A 25,683-nucleotide genomic window follows, 5' to 3' on the forward strand; every position below is an offset into this window, starting at 1 on the left:
CTGGAGCACAAGATGGGCTTCACCGGCCTGTCAGCCATGAGGCCCAGGCTCACTGGGCGCCGCCCAAGAATGGAAGACCATCCTCAGTGATTAATGAGGGCCTGTGGTCATGGATGGCAGTTCCAGAGAGGCAAGGAAAAGGCGGGGGGGGGCTGAGCCAGAGTTAAAACCCCCTCGAGGGGGATTTTTCCCCAAAAAACTTTGACAACATAAGGGACGTCTCTGATTTCCATTTGTGTTTGAAAACATTGCCACAAAACCATTTGCTTGCGTTTCACATCGCTAAATGACCGTGACTGCATGAGTCCTCGCTCTCTCGAATTTCCATCGTGGCTTATGATGAGAGTTTCGCGAAGGATATAGTGAGATTTAGAGAGGTTATGTCTCCCTGCAGATGTAACTCCAGTCAGTTCCACTCGCGATTTTATCCAGATTCTCACGAGTCGGAGATGAGACATGCTGGCAGCTGCTGACTAAAACAGATGGCGTGACATCCACACACACACACACACACATCTTTTCTCGCCCATAAGCACACACAGCCTTAGTAGTACATACTTAAACTTGTCTCTCTGGGCAAGTAAAAAAAAAAAAAAAAAAACTTCCCTCTGATATGAAACTACTTCTTACCGGCAGCAGATGCAGCTGTGTGTGTGTGTGTGTGTGTGTGTAACATGAGCGAATGGCCGCGCAGATTGTGGACAGTGCCAAGCTCACATTGGCCCAGATTGTTAAAATGAAAATGGCTTTGCTTTACACTTCCCACCCACCACTTTGAGAAAGCTGCAAAATGTAATAACGCTGTGGCTGAAATTATCCGCCCTCTGTGCACACTGTTTCTGCTGCTTTTGCCTTTAACACGACTCATACTTGTCATTTCCCCACAGCGTGACAAACGATTTAAATTACATAAGCCTCCGATGACCAAAAATGTTGAATTGTACAGTGTGGTGAGCTGTAATATCTTTATCCCCTTGTCCCCTATACTGAGTTTTAGGACTAATCTTTTTTTCCAAATTGGCTGAATGTGGCAGCTGTGACGTGTTGACATTTGATTCTTCTACTCAGTCTTCCACAGTTTAGTTTTTTGTTCTTTTTTTTGGGGGGGGGGGGGGGGGGGGCGGTTGTGTTTGTGTATTTGTTTTGGGTTGCTAAGATGCTCTTGTAGCTGAAATTTTATGATCCCAAAGTCATAAAATGCGACCCACAGCTCGATAGATCACAGACTAATTTTTATTCCAATTTCGCCTCCATTTCTTTCCTGTTGGTGTCGACACACACACACACACACACACACACACGGTCATGGGGAGCTATTAGCATGGTGGCTCCCATGCTTTTTTTTTCACCCTTTCCCTTTTCCCCTCAATAATGAACAGCCCGTTAATCAAAGGCAGTAATTATGGCTGAAGTTGGTCACAGCCACAGAGTGGCCTGACATTTTGTTTTTCACCCAGTATCCCAAAACAATGAGCCTTTCTTCTGATGATTATGCGTAGGACGTTTATGAGGCTGAATACTATATATATCAGGACGATGGGCAGGTTAGATCAGCGCTTTCTCCCTCTTCTTCAGTCTCAGACAGAGATAATGGCATCAGTTGTTAAGGAAGGCAGAAACTCAATGTTAATCCACTGGATGGAAATTACAGTTCCCGCTAAGCAGCTATTACTACGGCGTATTTGGAAGATTAATTGGGTCAACATGGCAATAAAAGTTTGCTCAGACTATATTTTTGTATCCAGTGGAAGCCGTTTTGCTCTCTGAAGCCAAAATGATCCAAAAATGTTGGCAAACCCTACTGTACGAAAATGTCATGCGTTTGTTGAAAGCAGGCAAAAAGTGAGCATCATCCCTACAACAAATAATCATTAGAAGTGTTTCAAATGTTCATATGCGACTCATTATCACTGCTATTAGCAGAGCACAGAGCTTAAGACAGAGCTTACATTGAAAGAGGTTTTGTACGACAGGATGATGATCCAAAGTGCAGAATCCACCAGCAACTGCTTGTTGTTATGAAAAGTGTGGCCTTTTCTCGCCCTTTTGCTAACATTATGTCTCCAGACAGCTGTGGAAGCGTCCTCGTGTCACAGCCTGTTCTTCTGTTAACAAGCTCTCAACATACTCACGTGAAAAAAAGTCATAAAAGGGTCATTGGTTGAAAAGTCAAAAAATTTGTAAATTGTATAAATAGAAATAAACAATATTGATCACAATACGATCTCAATATTGATTATTATTAAACCGGTGACAGTTTAACCAATTGACTATTTAATTATTGCCTGATCCTTCTGTCAATCTGGATTCTTACTACCAGTACTTCATTGGTCCTATTTCAGGCGGTCCAATCGGTCTCCACATATCCTGCTAGAATGAGTGACAGACAAAAAAAAAAAAAAAAAATAGGCGTTTCGGTGTTTTATTTATGAGTTCTCTATTAGAATCACAAATCTTCACCTGTTTGATGGAGCCCGATGTCGCTGCTCGTGTCCCGGCTGCTTCCAGTAATTAAATCTAATTCCTATTTGCGCTGCGAGTTGAAATCTTTGATATGATAAAACGTGATATATACAGTTATCACTTCAAAAGGAAGGGGAGACTTGTTCTGCACATTAGAATATAAATAGGGAATTCAATTAAATTCCGTGTAATGGGACGGTGGATAATTAAGAACTGCTATATTACATTATCATTTTACATAACACTAAATGAAATAATAGAGCTGTTAGTAGATACCGAGGGAGCACCGTGCCCTGTAGTCAGAATATAAATGTGAGATTAAATTGCATTTTGTTAAAATAACAAAGTAAGACTAAATGATTAGTCACATGAGATTTGTGCAAACAGCATTTAATGAACTAAAATTTCTCTCTTCAGCGTTCAGGTGAAGTTAAAACTACCCAGCCTCGAGTTGTTTGAGTTCTTTTTTTCTTTCATTTTTATGGGATTTGTGATTTTTTATTTTTTATTTTTTCCCCCGACCATCTGCACCCACTGACGGTGTAAATTCTACTCCAGCACTGTTCCTCACATCGTATCTCATGAGTGCAGTTTAATTACAACACTATCCATCTCAGTGCCGTTGCTTATTGCGGCCGCTGCTTGTAAGTTCCCTGCTAATGTGCTCTTAAGAGAGGCCACGTATGTGTTTGTGTGAGCTCCAGGAGCTGAAGAGTGCACCGAGCAAATTACCACTTCTAATTTAACTCCCTCAATTTGCACTGTGTCAGTAAGCTTCCTGTTAATTACAAACCTAGTAAAGGATTTAATGGTTTTCAATAAGGTACTGATATTAATACTTCATAAATTACAGCAGATTAATGTAATAACCTTGACCACTTATGGTGTATGGTTTAAGCTGACGCTCACAGATGTGCTCATTGTTTTTTTCAGAGCATCATAATTATATCTGATGATAAAGGAAAACCTCGATAAGTTGTGAAGGTTACGCGCAGTTCGCCGCCATCTAATCTTTTGTGTGAAGCTAATCTGTCCGTAGCTTTTACAGCTTTTAATGATGCAAACAGTCACCCTCTGAAAATATCGATACGAATGACTGAAATGTAAAACACGTCTGTAGAGTCGCCTCTCTTTCTTTCTCTCCGCTGCCGGTGGCCTTTTCCTCCTTTGTTTCTCTTCTCTTGTCTCTCTCTCGCCCTCCCAGTCGACTGCGTCGTCACTCTGTCTCTCCGCTCCCTGGAGCTCCTTTTTACTTTTACAGAGCAATTTTCTACCACTCAGACACAGCGCAGTCTTCACTGTGCTTCAATCCCACGCGAACACCAGAGGACTGTGGTTTCCCCGAGATGAGAGAGCAGACCAGCGTGTCAATGTTTGTAACACACCTTTTCCAGGCTGTGTTCTCACCTCGTGTGTTTTTCTGACCCTTTCTGTGATTTTTCTGATTCTCAAGAGGCCCGCTCGAAGGGCGAAAGTAGAGAGTGGTAAAGTGGGTCACCCCTCTCTGATATAGTTGAGGAAAGTCTTGCTCTGTGGGTTGAGACTGTTTGCTGCCGGAGGCACCAGCATGACGGCAAAGGCAAGCTAATAGACTTAGAGGGACAATCAAGTGCTTGCAAACGTACCTTGGCATAAACGCCGTAGTCACAGTCCTTCATGGAGTGATGCAGGAAATATGACCGACTTTGATCCGAAGGTCGGATAAAAACAAAAGTACATAACATGAAACAGTTTAGGGCATAAATAATTAAATAAAACAAAAGCGTTCCTCAGATCTTCTGGAAGGATTTTTCACAGGAAGTGATAATCTCACATAATGATGCGGTGTGGTTAGATGGTTAGCACGCCTTGTTATCAGCAGGTTCGTGTCAGAGAAGACAGCGGGGCGCTCTCTCGTGTTGGAGGAGAAAACGTTACTGCAGTCAAGCCTTCCTCGGACTAGCAGCGTTGGGCTGCAGTGAGAGCAACAGCAATGCTCAAGGGGAACTAGGCGAGGCTTCATTCAAAGGAAATAATAAAAAGCATGTTGTTTAAGGGGTGCTTCCAAAAACCTTAGAAAAAACGCTTGGCCTCATTTCGTTCCAACCAGTGAAGCTCTGCCGGATGTGATTTGTCGTTATCAACCAGACTCCCTGTACCTGTAAAGACATTTAAACAACAGCTGAGGTGATCCGGGCTTCTCCTCATCGGCTCTGTGACGTGCAAAGTCATACAGAGACCTGTAATTCTTTCCATGAGCCTTTAATCTTGTCACTGTGTGCCAGTCATAAAGACCGAATCTTCTTGCAAAGAAAGAAAAATCTTCAAAACAAGTAGATTCTAAGTGGGCTGAAAGTTAAGGTTATTTATGGAGAGGAGTGAACTTGAAGATTATGTAACGAATTGTGCTAAATGAAACCTCGCATGTTAAGCAAAACACAATTTTTATCCCTCTCCTCATTCCAGGAAACTACTACGGGACCCCGAAGCCCCCCGCAGAGCCCAGCCCTGTGCAGCCGGACCTGGTGGACCAGGTTCTGTTTGATGAGGAATTTGACACGGAGGTCCAGCGAAAACGCACAACTTCCGTCAGTAAGATGGATAGAAAGGACAGCGCCGCACCGGAGGAGGAAGAGGAAGAAGAGAGACCTCCTCTGGTCAACGGCCTGACTGGTGAGAGGAACGCCGTTCCCACAATTCCTGCAGCCAGTTGTGATGTAGCCCCTGCTGTATTACTGCATCCTGCTCGTCTTTTTTTTTAATTTATTTGCTTAAATTATTTATACATCTAGCAGTTTATTATATCAAAATGCAAAGCAGCACCCTCCCTCCACCCCCCCCTTTTTTTTTCTTTCCTCCACAAGTCAGGATTAGCTCTGTTGCACATAAGACAGCGCCAGATCTGAAGCATCACAAAGAAGGACTTTGACTAAATCACTAACCCCAAAGACAAGATGTCTGTCAGGGATCAATAGAAGCAGTCCGTTGGTTAGAGGGATAGGCGCTGGCTTTGACGATTCCTGCAAAGATGCTCTGACATGTCTCACAGCACACAGAAAATCAGCTAAAGGTGAGCTGATGTGCAGTTATGTCCTAACGTGTTACATAACCGGAATGCATATGAAATCGTTTTTTAATTCTGCAACCGCTCGCCCATCTTAAACCAGCCGACCAAATAAAAGCAGCAGCTTCTGGCTCTTTGCTGTTCCAGCTGGAGCAGCCCCCCGCCCCCCTTAGCCAGCCTGTCCTCTGTTATGACTTCAATGACAGGCCCCAAACCGGCATCAAACACTCCTTGTGGCATCGCCAATTTAGAAGGAACTGGTTTGCACGGTGTTGAGTAAAAAGAAAAAAAAAAAAAAAGAAGAATTAGATATATTTTGCTTAACTGCATGAGCTTCCCCGTTTTGTTAGTCTGGGTGTTTTTCGTGGATCTTAAGGGAAACCAGTCATTAGACAAATATGAAGACATGAAGCACAATAAAAGCAGCATTTATGGAGGAAGAAATTCAATAATGTTTCTGACGTCAGCCTAAATCGACTATAGAGCAATGCTGATGTTCATGTGTTGTTGTTGTTGTTGTTTATTTATAACAAGAATTTATTATTATTCTTGTTTCTGGGCTGCAAGAGGGCTTTTTTTCTCAATGTAATGAAAATATGAACATCTTTATCATTACACTGCTATATATATAAATATATATATATATGAGCTGCTAATCTCACATCCAAAGAATAAAAGAATGAAAAAATGCGAGCAGACACACATCATCTCTGCAGCCTTGGGCCGTATTGATGAGTGGAAAGTGGAGCCCTGCAAAGAAAAACCGTGTACTGTAGACAAATGCTGATTCTAATTATTTTGCCAACGTGTTGTCACATTGCAAAGATACTTCTCTGCACCTTTCTCAGCATGTGGATGGATGGGGGTGCAGACAGGATGAGGATGTATGACAATAGTGATGATGTCAAACGTACCATATGACCAACAGTGCCTCAAAGGTAGTTCAGTAATCGTCCCGCTTTTCTGTGAATTGCCATTTTTCCCTCAACATGCTTTCAGCGCTCTTTTTCGTCGGCGAAGCAGCCCCACTTTATTGCTCTTCAATGCCTGAAAGCGGCTATAGCCTCGTTCAAATGTCTCTGTGTGTGTCATAAATTGGGACTTTTTAAGAACAGAAAACACTGCATGGTTCTTTCATGAAAAAGAGGCCCTCCCAAAAAGCTCTCGACTTCCTCCAGTCAACAGCCGTCAGTTTGCATCCCGACCCGTTGAGTTACCACAGCAGAGCAGGCTGAGCATTCAATGCCATGATGACGCCAGGTCATACGCAGCCAGATGAAAACCTGCAGATAAGAGCCTCACACAGACAGGCGCGCACATGCATCAAGATTAGGCAAACACACACACGTAGCAGTCTGGGTGAGACTAATAGTGTTGTGATGTGGTGCTCGTGGCTGAGCTGGAGCGTCGGTCAGCTCTGCCCCTGCCTGGGAGGCAGTTCCCAGTACATCGCTGCTGACATGCAAATCCTATGGCCATTGCTGTGCTTCCGTCCTCTCTCTGTGCACTCTCTCTCTCTCTCTCTCTCTCTCTCTCTCTCTCTCTCCCTCTACCCTTTCCTCTCCTGTGGACCTAACCGTCCACCCAGTGTACAGAGGAAGAGCAGCTCGTACGGCAGGCAGCAGCAACAACAGCAGCAGCAGGGAGAGATGCAGGAAGCCCAGAGGAGCTCCAATGGCGCCACGCTCTCACCTCCTGTCTCTTTTTCCTACTACCACCTCCCGTACCCCTACTCCCACCCCCTCCCTCTGTCCGTCTCCATGCCTGTGTCCCTCTCTCCATGCCGGGCCCCAGACCACAAGGACAAGGCCGAATGGAGGAGGACGGTGCCCAGCTACAACCAGTCAGCTGGGGCCATGGACCTGCGAGCATGGAGCGCCCAGGATGAGAGTCAGGAGCCTCTGCCTAAAAACTGGGAGATGGCCTACACAGAGACCGGCATGGTCTATTTCATAGAGTAAGTTTGCCTTTCTACTGCTGCTTGCCTGCCTTGTTTTGGTTACTCATCCATTAAACCAACATCGTTCTAGTCTTACTCCCAAAACTCTTTTTGCCCACCATCCTAAGCCAGAACATGTAGAGGCATCTGGCAGTGGGTGCCGTCTCCTGCCAGTCCAGCACATTCTTCTGTGCCGCATGAAACCAAGTGCTGAAAACAGGAAGCTACTTGGAGAACCAAATGTCATCAATTCGGTTTTTCTCTTATTTCCCTCTGTGTTTGATATCGGCTTGAACGGCTGGCGCTAAACGCAGCAGGCCAGCTTTGTTTACCTGGCCTGTTAGTGCGGCGAGCAGTCAATGCCGAGCTGCTGAGAGAACCAGGTGCTGCTGCTTGCCGCTAAATCAATAGCTCATTCTGCCAGTGTGAGGAACAACAGACTAAATGGAGTTCGCCACCCCTGACCTGCTCTCTCACTTCTGCTCTTTATGACGCTTTGCAACTGCTCACTCTTCTCTGTAGTCTGCGCAGTCCTAATTTTCCTCCCTCTCTCTCTCTCTCTCTCTCTCGCTATATTCGCCCTCAAAGGGGTCCCCTGAGCTTTGTTAAAATTTTACAAATATTGTAAAATCTCCCTTGATAAGCTATTTGATCCCAAAAGATTAGAAGTTAGCCAGTCCTGCTGCTTCCAGGGAGCTTTAAGTTCTGTTTATTTGCAAGAGATGGTGGAATATCTTCAGGGTAAATCGTCTCAAGAGTCTCCGGTGCTAATTGCAAATAGCTCATTTTCACAGTATCCTAAATGTTTTTTGTTTTTCTGTTTTGTTTTTTTTTTCTCCTGATTGTGCCTAAAGTTCTGTTTCCTCCTTGTGCTTCAGTCACAACAGCAAGACCACTACCTGGCTGGACCCCCGCCTTGCCAAGAAGGCTAAGCCTCCTGAGAAATGTGATGAAGGAGGTGAGATGTCAGCAGGTTGCACCTCCCCCCCCAGCTCCGCTAATATAACACCCCCCAATGGAAATGGCAGCACGTTCCCACCTCTCAAAAAAGGGCCGCTGGCTAACAGACGGAGACTGAACAGCCGAGCGGCCCTGGTGACACGGCACAAACCTCCGGCCTCCAGTTTGCCCCCTCTCCTCCTAATGGCTTTGGGGACACATGCAGGGAGCTCATGTGCCGCATCTCTCAAAAGGCAATTTTCTAGGGCCCCTCTTGCGTAAAGATTTCCTCTGCGACGTGTTTGTCACACAGTGGCAGAAACTACAGATGTTGCGCACACACACACACACACAACCCTTTTTTTTTTTTTTCCAGGGGAGGTTGTTTAAAAACTCAGCATTTCCTCCTTCCTCCTGCCTGCCTCCTCTGTGTTGTGTATTAAAACCTAAACACATAGTGCCGAATACAAAAAAAAAAGAGGCCTCCTGTTCTGTAGGTGTAGCTAAGCATGCTGGGAAGCTGCCAGTCAAAGCACCATGCCTCGTTGCGTGTGTCCAATTGCCTGTGTCGTGTCTCAGCAGTATCTGAAGTGATTTGAGTCTTCCCCTTTCCCTGCTTGTTCTCCCCCAGAGCTGCCCTACGGCTGGGAGAAGATTGAGGACCCCCAGTTTGGCATCTACTACGTAGAGTGAGTAAACTTCCCCTCGTACCTGACAGGGCACAGATGGCAAAATGTGTGACTTGTGCTGGATGTGGAGGAAAAGGCTTACGACACAACTATGTTGAGTCTCTTTGTGCATTTGGTAGAGTTAAGGCTTTTATGTACACCTGTGTGTCTCGCCTTCTTCTAAGCTGCGTCTGCATGTATGATTTCACTTTTTAGGATGAGATCTGCGTCGTTTCAGCCGCATGTTCTGCAAATCACTGAAAGGTAGAGACCACATTAGACGCAGTGTTGCTGAATCTCTTGTTGGACAAAGCGATGGGATATATGTCACCCTGTCCGTACAGTAGTTTCCCACAGTCCTGCAAAAAAAGCAATTATGTCACTGCTGACAATACTAGTGCGCATGCGTGTGCATGTGTGTCTGTGAATGAGAAGAGACAATGCAGGTTTAGGGTCCCTGAGAGGGAAAGAACGGTGAGATTCAATTCTGTTCAAGAGTGTAAACAAGAGCACAATGTTTCATTTTAGTGTCATTAATGTGGACAAAGAGGGAGCGACCTGCAGGCAGGGGGTAGAGGAGGGTGGTAAGGGTTCAGTGGGTGGGGGGGGGGGGGGGGGGGTGATTCTGCTTATGCAAGAGGGTCACTGAGAGGCTGCCTTTCCTGTTTCTGTGTCTCTTTGTCTGGCAAATTTTGTTGTGAATGAATGAATGAACAAATGCGACAGTGTGACACAAAGTCTCATTATTTCCTCAACTGTCACACAAAAACATGAGGTGTGGCAATTAAGGAGCGAGAAAGCGAGACTGAGAGGAGCGAGTAAATGAAAGAGAGGGGAATGTTTATCCCTTCAGACTTAATGGGGGGGGGGTATCTCTGTGCATGAGTCACACGTAGCAAGAGCTCAGAGTCGGGTTTTTTTGTTTTTTGTTGGTGAATACACACACAAACATATATGTCTATATATATATACCAATGGCTGAGTCACTGTGCAGCACCAAAGCTTTTTGTCTTCCCACAGCACTGTCATGACTGGGATTTACAACTATTAAAGCTCATTACACAGATGATCTACCCCTCTCTGAACGCACGAAGGAACCTTTCTCCCGGTAGAAGCAAAACATTTCGGCGTGCAGGCGCGACCTTCGAGTCATTAGTTGCTTTTAGATTGAGTTTGGTGTTAAACCCCCCGAAACGCAGCCATGAGACCGTTTGCTTTCGGGAAGAAGGATCTCTTGGCATGTAATGTGTTTAGGGCCGCATGTTTTCTTTCCATTTAGGTACAGTTATTGAATCTTGTGATCCTGGGCTTATGATGGCTTGAGGAGGTGTTTATCCCATCATGACGACGTGGACTGTCACAGCAGAGATTGCAACTGATCTTCTCGAGGCGAACTCTCACAGTTGCATCAAGATCTTATTCCGTCTTCGACGTGTTTAGACGCGTGTTCAATTATTCTGTGTTTGTTACTCCCTCAGCGCAGAAGCGGGGCTTGTGTTGTACACACTGTATCAGGACAGCCACGACATGCTGTGCATCCACAGCACGGTTATGTCACAACCAGCCCTCATAGTCAAATCACAGGTTTGCATGACAGGCAGAGAACAGTATAGGCAGTGTGGACATGTTGCGTTCTGCGAGGCTGAAAGGTTAAAAAAAAAAAAAAAAACACAGACAAACACACAAATAGAAACATTAGCTGGCAGCTCAGACTGTGTGTAGTCATCTGACGTAGGTGAGCGAATGAATATAGTAGGATGTGTGATGAGGAGCGTGCCAACAAAAACAGAAATGCGCTTTGCTGTGCAGAGTCAAGATTTATGTAACAACTTCTACTATCTCCACCTCCTGTTCCATCTAATGTGCAGCCACATCAACCAGAAGACCCAGTTCGAGAATCCAGTGCTGGAGGCAAAGAGAAAGTTGAGCGTGGACACGCCCGCTCCAGTACCGCCACCTGCAGCTCCGCCCTCAGGTAACTGCCGCCTTCCTCCAATCGAAGCTACGACGGACGGACACGTTTGCATGACTTTACATGTGAGGAAGGATCAGTGGCTGAGTGAGCTCATTCCTGTCATTCACATTTACTTTTTTTTTCCTCCGACTTTCATATCAGCAAGAAGCAATGAGGAGAAAATAGTACAGAGAACATGAGGGGTGAAAAACTCCACACTGAGATTTCAGTTAATTTTTTTTTCTTTTGTTTTTCTTTTTAAATTGTCTGTATAATGAATGCTGTTAAGGCACTTCAGTATGAAAATTCAACATGATACATATCTTTCATGGGGTTTTAAACTGATTTGTAGTCAGTTTTGCAATACTGAAATGAATGAAATGCAGGAAGCTTTTCCACTCATTGGTCATCGGAAATGGACAGGAAGTGAGATCATTTGCTCTAAATTGCATCCTGGAATGTGAGCGACAGGAGGAACACAAAGAATAGATGAATTTCAGTCTAGATTCGAATGATCCTCAAGAGAGCTGATATATCTTAACAACCACGGGATGGTTTAACATGACAGCTGGTTCTGGTCCGATGACATGAGTGTAAAAATATGTTTCCCATCCCCGATTTTTTAATGTTCCAACATCGATATACTTTGTATTCAGTGATAATTATGAAATGTTGGCTAACATGCTCGACTCAAAGGTTAGTTGTACTTGTAAATACAGAACAGAGCTGCTAGCTGAAGACTTATAGACTCTTGATAGTTTCTTATTGCCTTTTTTTTTTGTTTGTTTGTTTTTTGTATTGCAGGTTTATCTTTGAAAGAAAGTATTACTAACAAAGGAGCTCTTGAAAACAGATTTCAGCCTCAACCTCACAAAACTTTACTACAGTGAAATAAATAGAGGAAGCCAATGTGTAGTTAACATACTAAAGGTTGGCGCTAAGTGTCAGCAGTTCGGCCTGTTTTGCACTTTAGGTCAGCGGTTTTCAGACTTTTTTGCATCAAATTGACACAAATTAGATCATAGATCCATTACTTCAGATGATGTCCCTACTTGATGGCTGATTTTGTTTGGAGAAACTTTATTACAGCAAGTGTTTGAAAGCGGCGAACACAACAGTCATTTATTCCCATTTTTACTGGGGACTATATGAACCCCATCGAGGGCCACCGGGGGCCCCTGAGAACCACGGCTGTGGGCTCTATTGTCTCCTCTTTCTACTTTCCTAACAGTGCAGCTCTGGAAACAGCATTATAAAGACACCAGTTCCTACTTTGTAGTTCTTGCTTCTTGTTCAGTGGAAGAAAAAAAGGTATTAGATGTGTTATCCAAATATTGGAGCACTTTTATCATCTCCTTCATGCTGAGATGTCTGTCTAGAAGATGTTCTAACAGCTGATAGGCTGCTGATAAACAGACCATAGCCTCTGAAGCAATGATATTCAATTTGAATAATGGAGCTGCGCTTGACTGGGCAGCTGAATTCATTTTGACAAGTAGATATGAAATAGGGACGGCTCTGAGGTCTCTTTGAAAATGCTTTTTGCCCCAGTCGCTCACCACAGTTAGAACAGGGGCAGGGAAGACACCGAAGGAGAAAGGTAGAGGGTGACTCATGATCATAAATTGCATTTCAACTGGATCATCTGTTCGTGATTTACCTACTGCGGAGAGTGTTCAATGACTGTCTGGTCACCCTCCCGTCGGACACTCTGAACGCCTGAAACATCTGTCGCCCTGCGTCGCCAGAACACGACTAAGAATTATCTCGCAAACACACAAAGCATAAAAGCATTAGTATTCAAACTCCCCTCTGTGTTTCAGACACCCATTGGACAGAACTGCCTGCCTCACTCTGTTGCCTGCAGGCCCCACCTCCCACAGCTGAGCCTCTCTGCAGTCTGTGGATGATATTTCCCCCCTTCGCGTGCCCACCGCCTGAAGCTTCAGCTGCCTCCCCTGGTGCCTGTTTTTCTGCACCTTATCACCCTTGTTAATGAGAATTAATGGCCAGTGGTCTTGCGTAAGTGTGTGGAGGTGCGTGAGGTGGCTCCTAAACGCTGTTTTGACAAGGGCTGGCGAGCCTGACCTCTCAGACAACGCCGCAGAGCAGAGGAGCAGAGCGCAGCACTCCGCTCAGCCATAATTACAGCGCTGACAATCCTGTCTGACATTTCATATAATCACTTCACGCCCGAGAATACCGACTGTCCCTCTGCAGGCCACAGCTTAATCAAGACCATGTAAACATGGCTTTGGTGTGTAGCCCCCTCCTCACCCCAAAGCCAGCCACCTTCTACCCCCCCCTGCCCTCGCCCTCTTTCCCTCTCCTATTCCTCTGTCAGTGTTGCTTTCACGGTGAACATTTAAGAAACAGTTGACAGTTTCTTGACATTGCTGTCAAAGAGCATTCATATTACACACACGCTCGCACCCTAAGTTGTTATGAGAATGGTCATATTTTCTGTTACATGCAAACGTGATGTTCACAACGCAAAATTATAAATGTGTGCCTAAAAATAGCTCTGCGGCACCGCTCCAATGCAGGAGAGCCATCTGTAATCATGCGCTGATATGTGCCAATTGTTGTGCAGTTGTGCAAATCGCAATCCCATGAAACACTGAGAGTTGTGTTGGGGAGGATGGGACGGGTCGAGGAGGAGTGCGCCTCTATCCGCACCCTCCCTAATGAGATTGATGTCGCACCATCTATCAGCGTGGGAACTGTCAGAAGAAGAAGCCCGGCGTGCAGGGACACTGAACATAACTCACAATCTCATAGGCTCAAACCACGGGGATGGGCGAGCGAGGATTTAGTCAGAATTTCCCCCTTCCTGTCAAGGCTAACTCAATTTCCCTCTCTCACTCTCTCTCTCGTTGCTCTTATCCTCCTCTCAAATACACACACACACACACACACACACACACACACACACACACTGTGGAGTATAATCCCTTGCCTGTCTGCTTTGAAGTTACCCCGTTTACAGGTTCCCACAAAAGAAATTGGCAATGAAAAGTTTACCTGGAGAAAGTTGGGCACATCTGAGGAGACATTGATCGCTTCAGTTGGTTGTTTGCGGCAACACCGGGTCAAAATACACACAATGTGTCAGGATGTGTGCACGTGCATGCGTGTGATTTCTGCGTTTGCGCCCCCAAATTGCTTGCCCTTTACAGTGTTTGTGTAATTACCGGCAGTGAGTGATGTACAGTCAGCCGTAGTGTAGCTGTGATGGAGACAGGTGGCAATTTAAGAGGAGGCTTTTCGGTTTGCCTCCATGTCTCAGGCTCATTTTCACAAACGCATTCAAGCTTCGGTACCACCGAGCCGCTTTCATCTGTAGCAGACCGTTCCATACAAAAGCTGAGTTTCATGTCTAGCTCATGAACTCTGATATGACTGAAATGTTTTGTAGAAGAGGTATATTTAGTATCATGTTTTTTTTTCTCCATGACCTCTTCACAATCTCCTCTTTCATCACCATCTATGCTAATAACAGAAGAGCTTGTTCGGGGGGGGCGCGGCTTCACCCGAGACCCATCTCAGCTCCAGGGATCCATCCTGCAGACAGCACTCAGAAAAAGCCCTCAGGGCTTTGGGTTCACCATCATTGGAGGAGACCGGCCTGACGAGTTCCTGCAGGTCAAAAATGTCCTGCCAGATGGGCCTGCCGCACATGACAACAAGATCGCCTCAGGTAATCTTCCCCCCACGGACTCATGTTCATCAAAAAAGTTTGCTCCAGTGCCTGGATTGTACTCCAGCTTGGCAGATAGAGGCCGTCCTGCTGTACGTGACCCCAATGCCACGTAATACGAGGTGGGACTGACAGAGAAAGGAGGAGGAAGCTCTTATTACTCTGTCTAATAAAACAAAACACAACCCAGTGTGTTTGCGTGGCATGTGTGCCTGTGCACACAGTCACATTCTGGCTTGGCAGCAGCGATGCACACTGTACATAAAGCAGTTTTATGTACCCTGAGTACACACGCACGCACACAAAAATACATTAAGCGGAAAAACACAAAACGGGCTCTTCAGCGTGAATGTCACATTGCTTGATCAAGCCAAGACAAATGTTTATAGGCAACATTCGGTGGAGCTGATCTAAAAATAGGAAACTTCCGTCAGTAAAGCACATGTTCAGTTTTATCGCTGACACCCACATTTTATGTGCTGCCATATATTAGGAGGTTTAACGGGGGGGCGGGGGGGGGCTGCGGACCATCACGTCTTTTCATGGCCAGAAAGGGTGACAGGCAAGTGCGTGCTTGTTATGTGCAGCTTTGCAGCTCTGACTAGAGCCACTGTAGCCGCTCCGAAAGCACTACCATCACACGCATGACGGTTTTAGTAGCGTGAATCATTACTGGTTAGTGAAGTGCCCGAAGATTCACATTACAAAAATATTGATTCCGCTGAGCACTCTTAACATCCACACCAGAGCTGCTGCTGAGAGTCAACATGAAAGTGGAACAGAGAGTAATTATTTTCAGTATTTCGTTTCCCTCGAGAAGGAGGATAATTGATTCAACCAAAAAATGAATGTAATTAATTTCATCAGGTTATAATAGCAAGTGATGGACTGTAACTCGCTCACGTTGGCCTTGACTGACTACAGCCCGTTTATTTAGGCTCGTGTTTCAACTTTCTCTCTTTATTTCTTATTTGCCATTTTCATCTTAACCTTGTGGATGCTTAGTCACTAGATGCGCCATTAGAGCTTTGTTTAGTGAGTCTCATCAGGCACTACCTCGGGAACGTGGAAGCTTCACTTGAGGAGTGAAATCTGAGCCGTGTTTGCTGCGTGAGAGTATTGATTGGGTAGGTGGTTTGAATCCCAGCCAACTACCCAGTCAGCAATTCAGCCCAACGCTCAGGCCAATATCCCAGCCAGGCGGGGGGGGGGGGGGGGGGGGGGGTGATGAGAGTCTCCCCTCACACAGAGATGAAAAGAGCAAGAAGAGAGCAGCATGTCAGTGATCTTGTTCCGTTTTGCTCTCTCCCTCGTTTGCTCCATCCACATGAACATCGATAAGTTTTTAGAGAACATACAAAATCACATACAGATTCCGCTCATCTATTCCAGCTAAATGATTATTTCACTTACTCAGTGACGTTATTGCCTCTTTTGTTTTGAGCTTTAAATTTGTTAAATTGGATTGTGGTAATATTTCAAGTGTGTTTCACATATGTGGTGGTTTCTTTTGTTTTTTGTTTTTTTTTAGGTGACGTGATTGTGGAAATCAACAGGGCATGTGTGCTTGGAAAGACTCATGCTGATGTGGTGAAGATGTTCCAGTCCATTCCAATCAACCAGTACGTGGACATGGTCTTGTGTCGGGGCTACCCCCTCCCTGAGGACTCCAGCAACAGCGAGGAGACCACAGGAGGCCTATGCACCTCCAAGGAGACGTCTCCGTCTTCGCTCCCTTCCTCCACGCCACAGGACCCTCACTACACAGTCCCAGACGGAGGTACTCTCTCCAGGCAGACCGCCACGGTGCCACCCATGACCAACGGGGGGCGCCACCACCAACATCACCACCCCCATCACCACCACCACCACCACCATCTTCCTCACCCAGAAGGCCCCGACCCCACTCTGCTGCAGCCGGAGCTGGTGAGTGTGCCGCTGGTGAAAGGTCCCGGGGGGTTCGGCTTCGCCATCGCAGATTGCCCGCTCGGCCAAAAGGTGAAGATGATCCTGGACGCCCAGTGGTGCCGCGGCCTTTTGAAGGGCGACGTCATCAAGGAGATCAACAGACAGAACGTCCAGACGCTGAGCCACTCCCAGGTGGTGGACATCCTCAAAGACCTGCCGGTGGGCAGCGAGGTCAACGTGCTGGTGCTCAGAGGAGGTGAGTTATTTTAGAAATGAGAGCCCGCGTCGATGCGCTCAGCCTCAGGTAAGCCCACAACATCGAACTAATCCTTAGAAGTGTGTCACAGCTGGCGGGGTTGCAGAATTGATGCTGTGACATCTTTGTTGTTACATTTTTTGCCCTTTATATTAATCTACTCTGGTAACTGCCAACAAACAAGGACTAGTGCCCGGAGACAGCACGGTGCTTCTCGAATCATTTTAATCCTTACACAGCCTGTAGGCTGTTGTTTCATTTTCTTTTTCCCTGAAAGGAAGTAACAAGTGAAACAAGTGAAGCCCACCCTCTTGGAGCGGGAATTGATTTCCCCAGATAGTGATTAACAGACATTGTTAGGTCAGCACTGACAGCGGCCTTCACAGCAAAGGTTGGCAAACACAACTAATGTTTTAACAGGACTGAGGTGTTCTTAGGATATTTCTGAAAAACGCAGACTTTTATTCTATGTTGAATAAAGCAATTTCACGCTCTGGTCCCCACCAACTCTGCATCATCCGCCGTGCACCCTCCCAAACAGGCAGCGAGTCATGCTTAGTCACATGGTGAGGCATGCTGGGAAGGCGCACAGAAGTGGCAGTTTCTGTGATTCACTTGCCGCTCGGAGAGAAAGGGAGACGGCAGGCGGGAGCGAGACTTTGCGCGGTGGGCAATTCTTGGCCTCCTTCTTACTAATTTGAAGGGCTTCTCGCGTTTGCCTTTACTGCAGTGCAGTAGCCTAGATACGGAACATCAGCGTGGCACCCACATATCAGATGTGCTCAGCCGGTCTCTGCTCTGAGCTCCAGGGGCCTGTGTGTGATCATGTCCCATCCGTTTTGCTGTTGTCTGTCAGCCTTGCATGCATTTTACGGTTACATTTTGCAGGGTGTGTGTGAGTGCACACGTGTAGTTGTCACTGTTTTAAAAATGAGCTGGAGATCACAGCTTCCCAGGACTGAAAAGTAGCAGCGCTGCGGGGCTTCCCTCAGGTCACCCACAGACCAGGACCAGGATTAGGTTAGGCTTTACTCACAGCCAGGGGCTAGAACTCTCTTCCGGCTGTGTCAGGCAGAAATGAAACAGGAAATTATTTGGCCCTGCTCCCTGCTCTGGATTTAAATGTGGAAATGAGACCAATTGCTCTTCCCACAGGGATGTGTACTTTGCCCAGTGCCTTTGGTAGAATGTGTTAAGATTCCAGGCTGTCAAAGGGAGATATAGCTGGTACATTTACTGTAAAAAAATAAAACATGATACGTTTTTAACCTAAACCTCCACATTCATTTATTTAAAATCTGAAAATCTACAGCCAATGGGGGCAGTTAGAGCGTTGTAGGGGCAGAACAGTAGAAACATCAGGCTGCGTTAACCTGCACTGGTGCATGTTTTCCCATGGCTTCGGGTCACCTCTGTGTCTCCCAGCTGACAGTGGCGTTTGTGCATTTCTGCTACCGAGCCATACTGTCCCCTACTGGCAACACTACGCCACAGCTGAAAGACAGAGAGCAGGGCAGGGCAGGGTGAGGTATGAAAAATGCTGAGAAAGCCGTCAGGAGAGTGTTAAAAAAAAAGGGCCAAAGTAAAGAGCAAGGTTCATGAGAAGTGGGAGAAGATCAGCTGTGAAGCTCAGCCACCAGAGGCTGTAGAGTGAGAGGAGACAGAATTTATCATTTAATCTGCATTTCTTCATCTCTGCCTACAGGTCAGACATCTCCTGTGAAATCACTCAAACCAGTAAGTTCAAGCCATTTTTTTTTTTATTGCCTGCGATAAAACTGAATTATCTAATAAAAACAAAGGTTTTAATTTCATCTTGGTTTCCCAGCAAGCACCACTCAGTGTGTGTGTGTGTGTGTGTGTGTGTGTGTGTCGTGGTAACTGTTGTTAGCAACATTATTCAGGAAGCCCACATTAGCCAGGCTGTTATTTTTGGAGCTGCATGTGGGTAAATATGCTGGTTCCTGGCAAACAGTGACTGTGTGTATGGGTGTTTAAGATGATATGCCATGTTCAGCAGCTTGTTCCTGTGCTGCTGCTCCTCCATGTTGCACTCCTAAAATAAAGAGGAGCTGAGGCAGCAGCAGGCTTACTCACACCGTTTCACTGTTTTAGGGCTGATTTTCTCTACGTAGTTGCACTGGTTTGAAAGTTAAGAGCAGTCTGAGCAGGTCTGTCTTCACCTAAAATCAGTTTCCCTCGGACACGAATCAGAATTCAGAATTCATCATACGGTGCGCTTTTAAAATGACTGACTAGTTTTATTGTTTATTCATATGTCATTTTTATGTTGCAGTGCACAGCTCCCATTGCCCAGCCTGCCCCTCAACAAGCAGCCCATCCTGCCCCCCAGCATCTGCCCCAGCCCATAACGCAGGCCCAGCGGCAGGAGATGATCAACAGCACAGAGACCCTCAGTCAGCCGGAGATACCCCCAAATCCTCTCTCCTTCCCTGCCAACACCTTGCGCTCGTCTTCGCCCAAGCCGGACGCGTCTGAGCTCTACCTCAAGTCCAAGGCCATGTTGGACAGCAAGCGTAAGTTTGCTGACTGCCGTTTCAGCTCATCGCACTTCACAATTTCAAAATCAACATCACGGGGTATTAAACAGCACAGAGCAAACCACATTTACATTTTAGAAGTTCCAAACAGCAGTTGTTTCATTTTCACTTAATACACTCAATAAAACTACTCTGATCAGTCATCAAGTTCTAAATTGCTCAGTCTGTAAAATCAAATTAAATTTTGTTATTTTGCGTAGGAAGAATAAAATAAAACTGTGTTATCTCAGCCAATGTTATTTCTTTAACTTGTTTAAGTCCCTGGCCTTGAACGCAGGCTTCCATTATATAACACATGCCCGCATGACGAGCAACACGTTATACATGGCTGTTTGCTCTTCTCTCCCCTGCAGCTCCGAATACTAAAGACCTGGACGTGTTCATCAAAAGGAACCAAGAGTCGGGCTTTGGCTTCAGAGTCCTTGGAGGCGAGGGGCCGGATCAGCCGGTAGGTAGCAAGCCAGCTGGCACAGGTTGGCCATTTACAACCGGGCTTTGGCGTGCTGCTAAAATCCCGAAACCTCAGATACCAGAGAATGCCAGTCAGACACTAAGTGAATCAATATTTGAGCTGGTCTGCTCGAGGACAGTGAGGAAACACATTTTCTTATTAACACAGCATCAAATGCTCAGAGCAACTGAGAGGATTTGTTTTCCCAGCTTTTCTCCGAGCTCCCATCTGTGTGTAAAGCTGCCTCTCTTGCACCTCTTCAATCCACAGGTATACATCGGCGCCATCGTGCCGCTCGGAGCGGCAGAGAAAGACGGGCGCCTGAGGGCGGGGGATGAGCTACTGTGTATAGACGGCGTTCCGGTCAAGGGCAAATCCCACAAACAAGTCCTGGAGCTGATGACCAACGCTGCCCGCAACGGCCAAGTGATGCTCACAGTCCGCAGGAGGCTGGTACACTCAGGTGAGGCCTGCTTCGTAGCAATCGTCTCAATCGTCCCATTTCCTTTTGAGCAATTTTACTCATTCTGTTTGGATCAGTGTGCTGGAGGAGAACCTCGTCCAACATAAGCTTTGATCCAGGATTTTTTTTTTTTTTTTTTTTTTTGACTAATCCTTTAAATTTGTTCTGGATTATTTCCTTGCAGATAAATCTGACTAAAAGAAGTTTAACCAAAGTTGACTTATTCTCTGCAGATATTTTCCTGAGAGGAAATAGGCGTCTGTATGCTTAAATTAAAAGATTTGTGAGGGAGGAATTTCTCCTTAAGCGGGTTGAAAAAATTAATAACAATAAAAAAGCTAATTTGGCTCACAATAAACAACAGAAGATTGCGTGCTTCATGCTTATCTCTTCGGACTGATTGGAGTTGTGTGAAGGGCAGTGAAGATTAGATCATCCGGTAGATCTGAATTACATCTCACAGGATGGAGAGGGGGGGGCAAACAGAGGAATATGCTGAGTTTTCCTTTTTCACCAGTGCAGACAGTTGCTGCATTCAGGCTTGTTTACCTCTACAAGTACATACCGCATGAATAGTACAAGCACTTTTTGAAATTACTTTGAATTTGATGTATTGCAACAACAGCTTTGATCATGTTGCAGAAATTAGGCATCAATCATGTAAGGGTTTGTGGTTTCAAAGCGGGTGGAGGGGAGGTTTAGAAAGAGATTCCCTGATGCCAGCTGACAAAATAGGGACTCAGCAAAACAAACACACAATGAAGAGAGATTGAGGTAGATCAGCTTGTCGTATGAATAACAATTTGTAAACGCCTTTCATCTCAAGTGTAGCGTTGACGGCCTTGTATTTCTTTTGTGAAGTAAACACAACAAAGTGCCTGTCTTCGGTGTTTCGCTGAATTATTTATGGAAAGATCTCAAGAAGGACAACCTGGTGTTGTTTTCTTTTTCAAAATAATTGTCAGCGGATTATAATGCAGGTCACCGAATTTGGAATGACCGCTGAAGGTTTGCACGGCGTTTGGAGCATCTTCCATTCAGATCCAAGGATGTAAGCGTGTCTTCGTGTTCCTGTGCTTTTTCATTTGTCAGATGGGGGCGGAGAGGAGGAGAGCGGCCAGCAGCCCCACCAGGTAGCCTCCGCCCTGGTCAACAGCTCTCCCAAGATGCCTCGCACCGAGCTGCCGAATGCCGTCCAGCAGGCCCAGCCCTCTCGGCCGGAGTGCTTCGACGTCACGCTGCAGCGCAAAGACAACGAGGGCTTCGGCTTCGTCATCCTCACCTCCAAGAACAAGCCACCACCCGGAGGTGAGAAATGAACAAAAACATGCTTTCTTATTTAAATGGTGGGTACAGAGGGTTTGTTTTCACCTGTGCTGACAGAGTGTTAGATGCAGATACCTCACCTACTATTGGATGAGCTAAGGTGACAGATTTTACAGGCAGCAGGGATCTTTTAGAAAATGAAATATTGATATTGTGCTGAAAATACACGTGATAATATTGTGATGGCAGATGTAAGGCTTCAACAAACTACTTCGTCTGCCATTTGACTATCTATGAAGTGTAACTCTTTTGTGTGTTTTTGTGCAGCTATGATTGTAGTTACAACCTGAAAAAGACACAAAACACACACCTTATTCTGCAGAAGATGAAAGAACTGCTGACTTTGGTGATCCCCTGACTGTTAAATAAACGTTTCACATGTTTTGAGAAATGGATGGATAGGCACAAAACATTTTTTTCTCCAAAGGACGCATCCTTATGATCATCTCATTTTTCCTTCGGCACCAATTAGATTAACATTTAGGATGATCCCTTCACTTTTATTTGCCAAGCACCTTAAAGTGTCTTTTGATATTTAATTTGCACAAATGTCCGAAATCCCTCAAAACTAATGATCCCATCAGCCACAGCTGCACTCAGTGATTACACATTATCAACAAAACATCAGTATGTCATTGCTATCATCTTAGCATGCTGAAGCATTTAGCTAAAAGCACTATTGTATTATAACTCATCAAACTATATTTGGACAAACACATCACATAATATTCTGTCCACTTTAGTTTCATGCTTCCTCAATTAGGAGACATACACTGAGCAGATTGCCAGGAACAGGTCTGCTTACAAAGCCCTGATGTTGAATTTATTGAGTCAGACGTTCAAAGCGAGCGCCAGCCATCTCTCTGTGTTTCTCTGTTTCAGTTATACCTCACAAGATTGGCCGTATAATTGAGGGCAGCCCTACGGACCGTATAGGCCAGATGAAGGTGGGAGACCGAATCTCTGCTGTCAACGGCCTGTCCATCATGGAGCTGTCGCACAACGATATCGTGCAGCTCATCAAGGACGCCGGCAATTCTGTCACCCTCACTGTCGTCCCTGAAGACGGTAGGTTGGCACCACGCCGGTCTAAGTGCATTTAAAGGAAGGCTTTTTTAGATTGCTTTGTTGGCATTCAACAGCAGATCACAAGCTCCTCCCTTCTGTGTGCTAAACGGGTGTGTTGCATGAATGTTGTTTTTGCAGACAATGCTCCTCCATCTGGAACAAATTCAGCCAAGCAAAGTCCTTCAGCTCAACACAGAGCGATGGGCCAACAGCCCCCCAGCTATCCAGACAGGTACACATGTGCACGCGCACACACGCACACACACACACACGCACACACACACACAATCCTATACAAGCAAAAGCATTTGCACAGGCTTGTCAGGGTCTCTCTGAGTCCACAGGAGACAGACTGATACAGGCTCTGCCACTTAACCATAAATTTGCTCCGAACCAGATTCCTGTTTATGCTTCAATGTGGTCCTGTTACCTGTTCCTTGCGGCCCGCGGTCTCTTTGTTAACCAGAAAGACCCCACGGCCGCTGTTTGGATGGCAAAGCAAAGAAAAACAGAGATGTTAAAAGAGTGTTTCACTTCCTCTTTGATCTTTCTTTTTAAACAAGAATACTTGAGTCGCACCTTTTTTATCCACTGCTGCTGCTGCTGCAGAAATTCTTCTTTGTCATTTATTGCTTGTTTCGCCGCCCTTCAGCATCTGCTCTTCTCGCTCTAATTCAGCCCCATGTCCACGCTTCGGCATGAGTGGTCCCTCCTCTCTTTCCAATCAGTAAAACACGCCTCGGCTCAGCCCGGACTGTGAGCCAAGGTTGTCATCAATGACGGCTTGAAGTGTGCACCCCTGTTATCTGCCACATTTACATTTACGTTGTATAATGAACTCCACAGACAGAGGCTCATTCTGCTGTAATGAAGGCGTGGCAGTGTGTGGATCACGCTGGAAACAGCAGTAAGGACAAGTAAATCAGGACTTACTGTCTTTTCTCCACTCTTGCCTCAATAATATGGAACATTTCTACATCTTCTCATGAGCTGAAGCTCCCAGACATGCATCAGTATTAACATGTTACACACAATACATGCAGGGAGGTCATGTATTAAGATCGAGTATTAGGTATCCGGTTTCCACACTTTAATATTCATTTACGTGGCATTCAACTCTCATCTCAGAACAAAAAGTGTTGGGCGCAATTATATTACAAATCTGCAACATTTGGGTCAGGTTGTAATGTGAATTTGATCTTCTTTGGGTGGAAGGAATGGGGACAGCGAGCTGAGGAACTCTCTTCTACACAAAGAGACAGGAGCACTCATCACATCAGGCCCAAAGCAGGTAAGATCAAAACCTCCATCAGCAGGATATCAGTAGCATAATGGCACTTTGCAGTCACTGTGCTAAATAAATTTCCAATCAATGGAAAAAAGGTTTTTTCCACCTTTATCGCCCGCCCGTCGAGATGTGATCCAGTTTCATATATTTCCTTTTCTTGTCTGCGAACCACAGGGCTGTTTTGTGGTGGAACTGGAGCGCAGTCAGCGGGGCTTCGGTTTCAGTCTGAGGGGAGGGAAAGAGTACAACATGGGACTGTTCATCTTGAGACTGGCTGAGGACGGACCTGCTCTGAAAGATGGCAGAATACATGTGAGTTATCTTACTGGTCTGTTCCTGTTGTTACCTTATCGGACCAGATCAAGATTAAGCGGATCTGCCTGAAACCTTTTATAAAATTTAACCCTCTATATATAATAATGGGTTAACTGGTGACTCTAAATTGTCCGTAGGTCTGAATGTGAGCGTGAGTGGTTGTTGGTCTCTGTTTGTCTTTGTGTGTTGGCCCTGTGATGGACTGGCGACCTGTCCAGGGTGACCCCGCCTCTTGCCTGGAACATTGGCTGGGATTGGCTCCAGCACAGCACGACCCGGAAACAGAAAAGTGGTAGAAGATGGATGGATGAACGGATATAATAATGGATTTTATCACTCCTTTTCATTTGTAGTGGATAGAGATGGATTTTTTTTTCCTACTATGTATTCTTTGTCCTTTTATTTATTTGGTGAATGATGATAAATGTTTTCAAAATGTAGGAGCTTGAGGGGACGTGAACAGTGTAATGTTGCAGTGGAATCAGTCAGTCAGCCATTGCCTACAACTCGAGTCCCAGTTTTTTAAGCCTCTATGTGTTTCTTAGGTTTTTTCCCAAAGTGGCACTGTTAAAAAATACGCTGAATTAAATATGAGCAGTTCTTGTGGATGATGCGCCGAATAAATAACACTAGATTACTGCGATTGATGATAATGATGATGATGACAGCTAGTTTTTATGATTGGGTGTAAGTGGATTTATAAATGATTAGTTGTGACGGACATCGTGAGATACTGGGGTCCTCAGAAAAGCGTCACTCGCACTGAATCTAAAAATGGGGCTGAGTGTAGGTCGGCATATTGCCTCACGTTTTTTTTTCTCCCATCCATCAGGTTGGAGATCAGATCGTAGAGATCAACGGCGAGGCCACGCAGGGCATCACACACACTCGAGCAATTGAGCTGATCCAGGCAGGGGGCAACAAAGTCCACCTGCTGCTCCGACCGGGCCAGGGCCTGGTCCCGGATCACAGTGAGTGACTGCTGAGAAACCTACTTGCATGTACACACTTCGTTGCCACTGCACAGAGATCTAGGCAATAGCATATTTACCATACACATGTAGAAGCTCTTGTATGGATATGCTTGATAGCAGGGTGCTGACCTTCTTTATTCTCATGCATGTGTTGCGAGCTTCTCTGTTGACCTCTCTCTCCTCTCATTCTCTCTGGATCTACCTCTTGTGCTCTTTATCTGCCTTGCTTTCTCTGTTTTTCTGCACCAGCACGGCTGTCTGTTTCTACCTATTTATCTCTTCCTCCTATAGGTCTGAACTCTTCTTCCACCCTGTGCTTCTACATGAAACCAGAACATCACTAAAGGCCTCACTGCTTTTCTTGGTC

At 45.6% G+C, this 25,683-nt stretch overlaps 1 protein-coding gene across 1 annotated transcript in view; it reads left to right on the forward strand.

Moving 5' to 3' along the window:
- The window catches only part of magi3a (membrane associated guanylate kinase, WW and PDZ domain containing 3a), a 99,820-nt gene that overhangs the window by 69,888 nt on the left and 4,249 nt on the right, over positions 1 to 25,683 (forward strand). Inside the window, exons 4-20 of the mRNA XM_029507048.1 lie at positions 4,909 to 5,115; positions 7,301 to 7,463; positions 8,324 to 8,403; positions 9,016 to 9,073; positions 10,921 to 11,027; positions 14,509 to 14,706; positions 16,238 to 16,870; positions 18,576 to 18,607; positions 19,167 to 19,407; positions 19,785 to 19,879; positions 20,153 to 20,345; positions 21,438 to 21,653; positions 22,554 to 22,739; positions 22,878 to 22,971; positions 23,955 to 24,030; positions 24,202 to 24,339; positions 25,175 to 25,313. Coding sequence (XP_029362908.1) covers positions 4,909 to 5,115; positions 7,301 to 7,463; positions 8,324 to 8,403; positions 9,016 to 9,073; positions 10,921 to 11,027; positions 14,509 to 14,706; positions 16,238 to 16,870; positions 18,576 to 18,607; positions 19,167 to 19,407; positions 19,785 to 19,879; positions 20,153 to 20,345; positions 21,438 to 21,653; positions 22,554 to 22,739; positions 22,878 to 22,971; positions 23,955 to 24,030; positions 24,202 to 24,339; positions 25,175 to 25,313 — 2,856 coding nt within the window. The remainder of the gene's footprint in view (positions 1 to 4,908; positions 5,116 to 7,300; positions 7,464 to 8,323; positions 8,404 to 9,015; positions 9,074 to 10,920; positions 11,028 to 14,508; positions 14,707 to 16,237; positions 16,871 to 18,575; positions 18,608 to 19,166; positions 19,408 to 19,784; positions 19,880 to 20,152; positions 20,346 to 21,437; positions 21,654 to 22,553; positions 22,740 to 22,877; positions 22,972 to 23,954; positions 24,031 to 24,201; positions 24,340 to 25,174; positions 25,314 to 25,683) is intronic.

The sequence above is a fragment of the Echeneis naucrates genome, chromosome 7 (assembly GCF_900963305.1).
Source record: "Echeneis naucrates chromosome 7, fEcheNa1.1, whole genome shotgun sequence".
NCBI classification, from domain to species: Eukaryota; Metazoa; Chordata; class Actinopteri; order Carangiformes; family Echeneidae; genus Echeneis; species Echeneis naucrates.